The 11,434-nt window shown below is 36.4% G+C and overlaps 3 protein-coding genes and 1 non-coding gene across 4 annotated transcripts; 1 reads left to right on the top strand and 3 right to left on the bottom strand.

Moving 5' to 3' along the window:
- Positions 1 to 2,007: 2,007 nt before the first annotated feature.
- Positions 2,008 to 3,981, bottom strand: LOC119995206. Its single transcript, XM_038841633.1, has 4 exons — positions 3,876 to 3,981; positions 3,699 to 3,776; positions 3,484 to 3,585; positions 2,008 to 2,328 (listed from the first exon to the last, which is right to left on the bottom strand). The coding sequence occupies exons 1-4, from the start codon at positions 3,876 to 3,878 to the stop codon at positions 2,236 to 2,238; spliced, it is 276 nt and encodes a 91-aa protein (XP_038697561.1). The 5' UTR covers positions 3,879 to 3,981; the 3' UTR covers positions 2,008 to 2,235.
- Positions 3,982 to 4,037: 56 nt separating this feature from the next.
- Positions 4,038 to 4,110, top strand: TRNAK-UUU. Its single transcript has one exon. It is a non-coding gene; the product is annotated as a tRNA-Lys (tRNA).
- Positions 4,111 to 4,202: 92 nt separating this feature from the next.
- Positions 4,203 to 6,807, bottom strand: LOC119989261 (dual specificity phosphatase Cdc25). Its single transcript, XM_038834682.1, has 3 exons — positions 6,650 to 6,807; positions 6,402 to 6,540; positions 4,203 to 4,500 (listed from the first exon to the last, which is right to left on the bottom strand). The coding sequence occupies exons 1-3, from the start codon at positions 6,730 to 6,732 to the stop codon at positions 4,330 to 4,332; spliced, it is 393 nt and encodes a 130-aa protein (XP_038690610.1). The 5' UTR covers positions 6,733 to 6,807; the 3' UTR covers positions 4,203 to 4,329.
- Positions 6,808 to 7,483: 676 nt separating this feature from the next.
- Positions 7,484 to 8,746, bottom strand: LOC119995497 (probable xyloglucan endotransglucosylase/hydrolase protein 32). The gene is made up of 4 exons (XM_038842018.1): positions 8,551 to 8,746; positions 8,348 to 8,448; positions 8,042 to 8,259; positions 7,484 to 7,960 (listed from the first exon to the last, which is right to left on the bottom strand). The coding sequence occupies exons 1-4, from the start codon at positions 8,744 to 8,746 to the stop codon at positions 7,594 to 7,596; spliced, it is 882 nt and encodes a 293-aa protein (XP_038697946.1). The 3' UTR covers positions 7,484 to 7,593.
- Between the last annotated feature and the right edge of the window lie 2,688 nt (positions 8,747 to 11,434).

Here is an 11,434-nt window from a genome sequence, read left to right as displayed (position 1 = left end):
CGTGAAGTGTGAGCCGCCAGCACGTGTGTCTTATTTTGTGGATGGTACATCTCACGTGCTTATGTTAACGGAGGACTCAAGAAACAAGAAAAACCTCATTTGTCAAATCACTATTTACCTTTTATATTTAAAAAAATAATAATGCATGAGAACCGAAAAAAATATCCCAAAAGATATTTTATTTATTGTGTGTAGTGTTGGATGAGAAGTGTATCCTATATATGTATGTTTCATCAATGATTATTTTAATTATCACATAAATTTGAGGAACTTTTGGGAATCAAATTTCGAGAGTCTCTAACATTGTCCTTAAAAAAACGTTCTAATTTTTTTTTTTTAGTTTCTTTCCTTTGTCCACTTTCACACTAATAGCATTAAATCTTCGAATGCCCGGCTGTTCAGTCGCTCTAATTTTATTTTTTAAAAAATTATGACTGTGTTTTTCTTCTAGTTTTCTAACGATATATTAAATTTTTATAAGAGAAACGTAGAATATTTTGAGTTTATATTTAATGGCTAAAAATTGTCTTTTTTATATTCAATTTAATCTTTATTTAAAAAAATATAGTACATTGTTATTTATTGCTAATAAATATAGATATATGGTTACTAGTTAGATTCATAAATCCAATCATGATTTAAAAAAGAATAATTTATTGTGGCTACAGCTGGATCCGCTCATCTTAAATGTAGTTGCAGAATCCACCAGTCGCCCAACCTTCCCCCCCTACGGTGAAACTGAATCAACTTATTTGATGCTTTGAAAGTCCCGTGCAAGTAATTTGTGTGTGGGTTCAAAGCCAACGATCCAAATTAAGCCTAACATCATTCTCTTACTGTATGTAGGGTGGAGCTGGTCACTGGTCAGTGCAGTAATTATATAATTAGGGTGATAATGACGTTAACCAAAGTTGAAACCACTACTAGTTGTCTTAACGGTTAATCCGACGTGATACACCCAACAACAAGAAGACAGTCTAGGGTGGGTGCGTGGGTGGGTCATTCTCATCAACCACTCAGAAAAATGAGTGTATGTATAAATAAATGGTTGTGATTATATATGTGACATAATACTAATGACGCCATGATTACATTTTTTTTTTTTAGCTCTCAATATTACATTTTATTAGTTTTTTGCCCTACAAAGTATTTAAATCTAAGTGTTTGCCCCCTAAAATTTGTAAAAGATAATTTTAAACATTATGAATTAAATAAAAATATATTATTGCTACATCAATGGCCGGTTTTCTTGTGTGGGGAGTCACGCGTGGTCCTGTGACCTGACAAAATTAACAAGTGGGTGATTAAATTAAACAACATTATGTCTGATTCATTGGACCCACCCCTTTCACTCCTCCAATTTCTATTATACTAAAAAAAATGAAAAACACTTGCAAATTTCACAAAAACTAATATTTAAATAAGATTAAGCACAAGTGATTGTAGATATTCAATTTGACTTTTTTGGGAGGGAGAGAGCGACCTGAAGACCAATTTGAAGTATAAAAACAATAATAATAAGAAATTACACCTTAGCTTCGCTTAGCTGCAAAGTAAACCGCCAGCACATGACCCATGACATATCATTCGTGCATTTCAGTCCACGGTTCGAATCCTGCGAAGATCATATATATTTGAGTAGTATTATGTGTGTGAGTTTTATGAACCATAAAAAGTGAGACTTTCAAAGTACTCCCACGCTATACCGACTCATCTTAGATTAATAATAAAATATACGTATTAAATTAAACCGCAAATGCCCGACAGCCCAATCATATGCTTTAGCCAATGGTTTGACAAACCCAGGCCCATGATCCCCACAGAATCTTAGATGCAGATTCACTTGTTCAAAGCCTACAATAATTGGACAAAGATGCCTGCCAGCCTGCAAAAGTCATCGGCTACTGCTTACTTTGCAGTGGTACTTTCCACTTTCCAGTTTCCCGAGAGTATAGTATCATTAAGAGGCCTGCTTCTATGCTAACATGTTGGGCCGGCCCATCAGGGGATTAGAGCTAAGCCCACTGTTAGAAGACTTAGAATTCATATTCACAGTTTCCCACCAATTTTGTTTTGGCTCATAAAAAATAATTAATACAAATTGAGTTTCAAAGGATTTATATGAAATTTTAAAGCAAGCACACTCTCGAGGAATGGGTTTTCAATTCCAACTCATGATCACTGAAGCTTTTAGTAAAATAAAATCTATGACCTTGAGATTCAACGCATGAGACTTCAATCCTGCTTGCCATTGCCATCCATTACTTCAATACTTCCTACTGGTTTTGGAAAACTCAAAGCTTCACCGGGTAAAGGTTCCATCACCAACTGCAAAAGATGAGAGAGTTCACTATCATTAGGTATTTAATGCATCCGTAAAACATGAACACCACAAAAGCAATTAACACTAGTTTGCACACAAAACACACTCCCCACCCCCAACACATACAACACACCAGTCATCAACATGCCCAGTAATAGCAAACTTTACACAGAAAATAATCTTTCTATCAAACATTCATGAACTATAGACCAACCAATTTAATTCCCCCAATAGCGAACATACTTCTGTGCCCATGGAGAGAGGAAATGGGAGGGGGGGGGGTGTTGTTTTACATTTTCGGAAGCATCATTCCATGTGAATGCAGACAACTATGTCTTCCTTAACCTAATGACAAAATGAAACGATAACTGAACAAACAACTGAGTTCAGATTTGCATGCCAAGTTTGAACACAGGATCAAAACGAATAACACAGTTAACGGGTGAAGGACATAACAATAAGCAGTATGAGAATACAAAATTTTATTTTGGTCCATGTGTGATGAATGATAAAATTATAGGAGGATACAATATCTCCAACTGATGATATGAATTGTTTTCAATGTTCTTATATTAGCTGACCCATACAGGGACGGCGACAGCAACAAGTTTATATATTTAAACCTTCTGCGCTATATGATTGTGCTAGACCTGGAATAAGGTTTTAATCCATTGGCTTATTTTATTGTGCTCTCTCCAAATTGAAAACTTTATTTTATCCCCCACCTTATAAAGTTCACCAGAAGAACCTTAACAAATAAACTCTTAATAGAAATACAGCCCTGGCATCTATTGAAAACTATGTTCGCAAGTAAAATTGTGTCCAGTTTCCCAGAATCCCAGTATCTAACTATTTATCCAACTCCCTTTGACCCACCGTTTACTAGACAAAACCTAGCTTCTGCCAGTAAAGTTATGTTGCAATCAAGTCTCCAACGAATTGAATCAAGAAAACTTCTCTAGACAAGAGGTGATTTTTTTACAAAAACTCTTCATTCTAGGATAGGATAGGATATCTCACTATTCAAACAAGCATATGCTTCAAACAATGTATTCAATTTTATCATTCTAGGATAGATTGCAAAGCCACTAACAAATTCAAATGATCTCATCAAGAAAATGAGGAGTAATAAACCGATAAAGTAGAAAGCAGATACTCACTTTGCCGGGGGTGTCCTTATTGGCCGCAGGTTTATATGGACACGCCGGAGGAGCTCTCTCCGGCTTCCTGTACTCCCATCCGAAAATCGCATAGACTTTTCCCTTTCATAATTTTGAACAAAATCCATATTCAAATTCTATAGTCCAGAAAACTGATAACACCCAAGAAATCACTCAACATAAATCGTTAAATCGTGAATCGAAAATAATCTTACCATAATATAATCAAAAAGTAAAGGGAGAAGGTTGACGATCGGGACGAGGAAGAGGGGTAACAAGCATGCCAAACAAACCTAACACAAGAAAAATAACAAATTCGTCGATTCGATCACTGTTCACACAAAGAAATTAAACTGATCTCTGAGTTCATGTAACAGAATTTTGGGAATTACCATTTTCGGATCGTCTTCGTGGCAGCTACCACCGGTTGAGAGAATCAGTCCCGATCCCGATTCGATAGAGGTTGCGTAATGAAAATCGGCGGATAACTGTTGTGTCAAAGGTATGTAAAGCGTATAATTATTATTATTTAACTTAGTCTCTCAACCAACGAAGCCGTCTTAGCTCAGCTGGTAGAGCGCGTGGCTTTTAACCACGTGGTCGTGGGTTCGATTCCCACAGACGGCGTTTTTCACAGATTCACAATAACGTAGTTTTTTTATCCTCTCTTTTTTTATATTTACTAAGCTGTATTTTTGTTGCGGTAATTGCAATTGACCTTGTAGCTAAAGAGCATGGAATAACTAGAAAACAAGCAAACAATATGTATAAATGTTATTACAACATAGACTCTGTAAGGAGAGCTTATAATGTCGTCTTCACCGTGACTTTTCTTTTGATCAACTACTAAGCAATCTCAGCCTTACAAGGGGTATTTGTGCAACGACAAACTGGTCTACCAGAAGCCTCCCAGCCATTGAATCCACGTTCCAAAACTAAAATGCTCCTCACTCCAGTATCATCCTTTAATTCTTCAAGATAACTGGCTAACCTCCGTGCACAAGTTGGGCCACGAACCTGCATAAATAAACATTTGTCATGAATTCTCTATTCTAGTCATCTGCCATGGAAGTCTTGGATTCTAAAATATAATGAGATAAACGAAAAAAGAAGGAAAAAACGGTAAGATAAACTTGGGAGAAAAACTCGATGACCACTGGGGTATCCTCCCAATTATATCATACAGGCATTCCTTCTGTAGCAACTGGCAAGGCAACAAGATCATTTGCTTTTCAACAAATCATTCATCATGGTTCATGGATTATCACCAGTACTTGAGGTAAAATTGTCTAAGCTAGGTTCTTCAGGTATTCTATACAAAGAGCAAAACATTGCCACACAATTACACCTTTTGAGTAGCACAAACATGGCTTACCTTTCTTGCATCAAATTCTTGAGTGATGCAGTTATATTCCTTGGGCTAAGGATTTTGAGGGGTTGGATTTTGGTTCTCTCAGGAAACCGAATGCCTTATACTCCTGGTAACTGAATTAGTCTTGCCAAGGAACAACAAATCGGAATGGCATGGAGATGGCAGACAGCATAGGCTGAGATCCGCATATGAAGGTAGACAAAAACTACTAAAAAGAACAATAATAGGTCACTGGACTTCTTGGTCTGAGTTTAGCATCCTTCCATCCAAATAACTATATTAGGCAGAAGAGTAGCTCTCCAAACAAGGACACCTTGAGAAAGAAACCTTGTGCTTATAGATCCCAAGGCAAATAATCAGTAATCAAACTAGAATACTAGAAATACACTGGTCTTCACTGCTACTAGCAAATGGCATTACCACCGCTGCACCAACAACTTTTTTATTATCCATACGAGAAACTCTCCACTCCCAAAATAGCTTTTATGGCTTACAACTGCTATAAATGAAGTGTACATTGCTCACTAAAAACAGATACCATCACTCACTAAGAAAGACAAAATTCACAGTTTATGGGAACAACTGCCCAGAAACTTTAACCAATCTGCTTCCAAAGAATTTCATAATAACCTTGTGACGACACTTTCATTACAACATATAACAAAGAAAACTTGGGATGATAAATATTGCTAGGAAATAGAACCGTCACTGTCCTTATAGGAAACCACTCAAAGCAATTTAGGGGATTCAAACCTGATTGGAGACATAATTGATAATTTTAAGAAGACACATTGGGCCATCTTTTTGTTCTTTTGGTTCCCTCAACAGCACTAAAGATATAGTTCATCTAACTAAGCCAACAACGCAATTTCTAAGTGCTTTGTTGCTCAAGTTTAAGTTTCATCAAAGGGGAAGATACATATGCAAGTAATAGTTTCCCCAATTTGCCAATTTCTTGCAGATATTCCATCACTTCTAATGACTGAGTGTTTGTGCCACAACTTTTTATCATGGGTTAGATAGTTAAGTGCAGGTGCCATCAGGTAAAGCGAAAAGCAAGCAAATCAACAATATTGCTAACTTAAATATTCCGCTAAGTCTATGATCCAACAAAGCACATGATATTATTTGCAAAGTTCTATGAGCAAATCTACTGGATTTAACATTTTAAACTAGACTCACATGAGTATTACTGTATTAGTTAAGAAAAATAAATTTATATGTCCATCAATGATTTTGGGCTTCATAATTACAAAAAGATTTCTCAATGGAAGATAAGTTTTAATCCATTTTCTGCAAACTAGTCAACTCTACCCACATCCCATGGAGCAGGAACAAAATATTTTCTTTTTCCACAGTGGCTTTGTCTAATCATTCATCTAACTCAAATAATCACAAGTTTTGACAAATCAAGACTAGCACGATAATTGACTACTGAATTTAACATCCAAAATAATGTCCCCGAGTTTGTAGAAAAGTAATCGCGACAGAGAGAATGGTAATTAAAACGTAAAAGCAACTATTCAAGAAAGCGCAGAATCAAAACCTGGCTTAGAGCGCAATGAAACACAAGGGTGTCTTTCCCTTTGACCTCTTGAATTAGACTCGAGATCTTATCAGTGAAAGTATCGCTCGCGTAGTGCAGGGATCCAGCTATATGACCATCGTAACTCCTCTCATCATCCCTAAAATATCATTCAACAACACTTCAATAACTACTCCTACCAGCTTAACCAGCAACAAATAAATAAAACAGATCTCCGGCGTCGATATCGATGCGCACCGACAGCATACCTGACATCAATAATGGCAATATTGGGACGACGCTTGAGAGACAGGAGCTGCGATCCCGTTATGTACGAAAAGCTGCGAGCCATCGATTCTCTTCTGTTCTCTGTGCTCCGTCCCCCTCCGCAACTGGATGGAGAATGGGTCGAACCGGTTAGATATTTTGTGCTATATACGAAGAGTACATGTTCGTACTTCGTAATGGCTTTGTTTTTGGGGCCTGACTTCGTACAATATGGGTCCATCCAAGTTGGGCTTCATGGACTTTGAATTGGGCTTGCTTTTTTTTGGGTTTTGGATTCTTCAGTTTTTGGCTTTACCAAGTTTTGGGTCCCATTTTAAAGTTCCACCAAGGGGCCTCCATGTCGTGTTACATATTGAGAGGCATTATTGCCTTATTGGGGCAAAAAGCATCTCTAATCACATCCAATGTAGATGGATAGAGATAATTTTTAAAAACCTGTACTGGTATGATGTTTTGTGTGTTTTTTTCCTCTCATTCTCATGCCTTGATAGGCACTGAGGGTTGATTCTTCTAATTTTGGAAAAGAAAAGGTCAACTTCTTCCATCCAAGAACAAGAAGCTTTGATGTATCCTTGGGACTTACACCACATGAATGACTTCCATGATCCATGTCTAGTATTTATTTATTTTTTTCCCATTTTTTGTTTTGCATTATATTTATACAAGATAATGAAACACACACAAGACCAATCAACCCCATTACTCCATCATGCATGTTGGTTCCATAACCATCCCCTTTCCCCTTCCTTTTCTTACAAGACTAATAAATGGGCAAACCATGCATACCCAAAACTGAAAAAATGCACACTTTCCAATTTTCCTTCTTTGTTCACTAAAAATACACTCGCACAAACATTGTTGGCATGTAGGGTCCTCTCAACACACTCCTTCAAAGAGACTACCCACTCTTCAAGTTTCACTTTTTTTAGCCCCAACATTCAGGTGTTTTGGCATGGTCTCTCTTGGGGTCTCTACAATAGTTATAGACCAAATTGTGGGTTTGTACCCATCTCATTGCTCTGTATTGTTGTCTGCTTAGGCCGCCTGACCGGAACGGAGAGGCAGAGACAGGGCGGCACCAGGCCGGCGCATAGACTGAGCAACCACTAGCTTTGAAATTGGTGTATCTTGCAACAAATGGTTGGTATTTGTAATCAGCTTTGTATTTTCCATCTTCTGTTGCCCAGGATGAGGCATCCCATATTGAACCATATACCCACATTGGTCTTAATGGAAATGTTTCATCACTTTTTCTTGGGTATCTTCTTATGGGCACGTCATCAACAAGAAATCTGAAACAGTACAAACAAATTAATTATGCTTTAATTATCAACTAAAGAAACAAAAATATGTTTTAATGGTAAATAGCTCACATGATCTCTCTGGGACTCCAAAGGATGGCATAGTGATGGAAATCATTGGTTGGATCAAACCACAAATGGACCTTCATTTCTCTGCCAATGATTTTGCCATCTCCACTTCCTCTTATGTACACATTGGTCTGTAATGTGTAAGGCTTCCCAAATGTTGTTCCAAGAAACTCCATGTCCACTTCATCATGGTACCCTGGATGAGCTTCACTGTTTGACAGCTGCCACAACAAAACCAATCAACCCCAGAATTGAGATTCATAGTACACACACGCATACATATACATATATACATATATAAGTTCTCACATAAAAGGCTGTTATGACTCCTGCAGTGTAACCGGGCTGGAGCTTAATAGAGGCACCAAAGTATCCTGATCTAAATGGCTTCACTGACTTGAACCCACTTCCTGGTATCAATCAAAAGTGACAGAATTGGAGAAAATTTGAGTTTTAATCAATCAAGATAACACATTTGGGATGAACTAATTAAGAATGAATAAAGGCCTGACCTGAGGTTCTATCAAGCCAGATTGTTAAGGCATTTTGGTCCACATTTTGATGTGAAGGACCCCATAAATTTCTATACCCTTCATAGAAGCTCATTGACTTGAACTTACTACTAGGCCAGTAACCAGGTGAAGGAGGCCACTCACCATTGCTTGATTGAAACAATAGAATTAGAAGAAATGGCAGAAAGAAACCCATGAATAATGAGAAGGGGGAAAAACCTGTATAGAGAAAGTAGACTGATTGTGTGTGTATAAATGCAGAGACAGAGATGAACAGAGAAGGAGGTCTATGTGAAAAGAAGCATGGCAGTACAGTTGATATAAATAAAAGAGATTGGTGGGTTTTGTTTCATTCATTCATAGAGTCATGGCCAAAAGTATTGGCTACCAAAATAGTTAAAATAAGGTTCTATTTTTGGTGGGTCCATAGGTGTACAGAAATATTGACCAAAGCAGTGAGCTCAGCTGTCCTTTCCTTTTTATTTATGAGAGTAACATGTTTTCTTGAGCTTGATGGTTTGGAAAGAAGTAGAAGATGTGATGAAATAGAGGTAGTTTGGTACCCTATTAAATGACCATCTTTGTCAATCTATATATACACACACACATATGTTAGTATGTACGTATATGTATATATGTGTGATTCTTTGAAACTTTTGGTTAATGTTGTTGTCATAATTTTAGGGTCCCCTGTAACATTGAAAGCTGAATTCCATTTTCTGTGTAAAAAAGACTTGAGAGCAACACAACAATATTGAATTAGCCTCAAATTGTGTGTACTTTTTTTTACCAAGCTATAATTAATTAGTTAATTAAATTCCTCTCATACATTTAATGTTAGTTGCTCCCAGAAAATTGAGAGGATGAAATGTCCTTTAAATTCTGACATATTAGTCAAGTTTTCTTCATGGTGAATTTTGATCCATTCAATTTCATTTATGGTGTGGGTCATAAGAATCTAAAAATGTAATCTCATTATAGTTCATTGGCTCATAAAAATTAGGTCAATTATTTTATTTTAGATTAATGTACAATATAAACCTTAAGTGATTTTATATTAATATTATTAGTCATCTAATATAATCGTAATTTAGATACGTCAAACGCACCTTACAATACCTCACCGCACCGCACCACAGTTTTAAAAGTGATGCGTCAAACAGCTTTTTGTGTTCCAACTCACCTCACAACACCACAGTTTTATAACTCACAACACCACACCACACCTCACAACACCTCACAACATTCCCAAACAAACCCATACATTCACATAGTTACATACAAATGTTATTTACAGGGTTTGAATCCTACCAACTGAATAGAGATACTCGAATGATAACCAGTTAAGCTTACACCGACATGTATATGCAACCACTAGCTGGTTGCTAGTATGTTATAATTACTCTCCAACGTGTGAACTGGACACATATCCTGTACGTTTCCGTGCTTTCATCAGTTCATGTCTCTTCAAATTAAATGTACACGACGAAATGCCTCAATTTTGGACCCAAAAATTTAATCAGAAGGTCATACTATAACATATAAATGAAAAAAATTGGGTTGCACAATTATGTCGGTGAGAGAGGGAGAGAAGAATGCCGACAAATCTCGATTGTTCTCTTAGAATATTGCTTTTATGCGGAAAACATTGAATTTTGTTTGTGCTAATATATCCCAACTTCTGAAGGAAAAAAGAAGAAGAAGTTTGGAATCTTATATTCATGCCCTATTATCAAACTCTTTGAATCTATAATTGGCAAGAGGTGGTTCACATGTAATAGCCATTACTGTGATGTTTGGTAGGGGTGATAAAATTATGTTTGGTCCGAATAGTCGAATTGGTTCCGATCAGGATTAAACCAAGTTCGAACATAAGTTATATCTCTTAAATCTGGATCCAAACATAAATTTTTTGTCCGATTTAAAACCGGGTCCGGGTCCAAACACATAAATATTGTCCATTTTACTTGTCTGGACCTTAACCCGGATTAAGTTATTATATGATTTAATTGTCTAAATTTAAACCAATCTGGGTGTGGTCAATTAGTACATCCGAAATTCAATCTGGGTTAGGGTCCATACATGTAAATATTTCGTAAATACATAATATTGTCCAATCTAAAATCGATCCGGAATCGATTTTTTTTTGCCACCCCTAATGTTTGGTGTAATGAAAATAATAATTGAATCCTACTATTAGTTTCAAATTGACATTGAAATTATTTTTAATTGATTCTAATTCTCATTATAATATTTTGGAACCAAGCATGACATGGTTTTTGTGAAGGAGAATGGAGAAGAAGAAAAATAATGCTAATTTGGCTTTATTAGCCTTTTGTTTGAGTGTTGTTATTATTGTTTAATCCAATGAGAATCCAAAGAGGCTGAGACAAGACTAGTCATCATGTATATATATATATAGACAAAACTCATTGAGCAACCATGCATGTTATATAAAATGATTAGTGCTTTATCTTGGAATGGTGTCCTCGAATTCGTAATATCAAGTGATGTGTTTCATTAGAGGCCTTTCATTTCATGTACTAAATTATAGAAATGTACAAAATTCACGACCAAATTAAAAAAAAAAAAAAAGGGAGAAAGACGAAAAAGAAAGACCGACTAAAGATGACATGTAATGGGCTAGTAGAAGAAAAATATAAATCAAATTGTACGTAAATTAAGAAAGAATTTGTTTATTATCAACCTTTTTTATCCGAACAATGGAAATTAATTGGTTTTCCATGTAATGGGCCTGGCCACCTGGTTATGATGGGCTCCATTTTGGCCTTTGATTTCTTAATCGATTTGAAATTAGTCCAGTTAATGGGCCTGGACCAACTGTTCATGATGGGCTCTATTTTGGCCCAAAAATGGCTTCAAA

Source organism: Tripterygium wilfordii, chromosome 3, assembly GCF_013401445.1.
Source record: "Tripterygium wilfordii isolate XIE 37 chromosome 3, ASM1340144v1, whole genome shotgun sequence".
NCBI lineage: Eukaryota > Viridiplantae > Streptophyta > Magnoliopsida > Celastrales > Celastraceae > Tripterygium > Tripterygium wilfordii.
The sequence above is the reverse complement of the archived record's forward strand: the minus strand, read 5'-3'. Positions and strand labels throughout refer to the sequence as shown.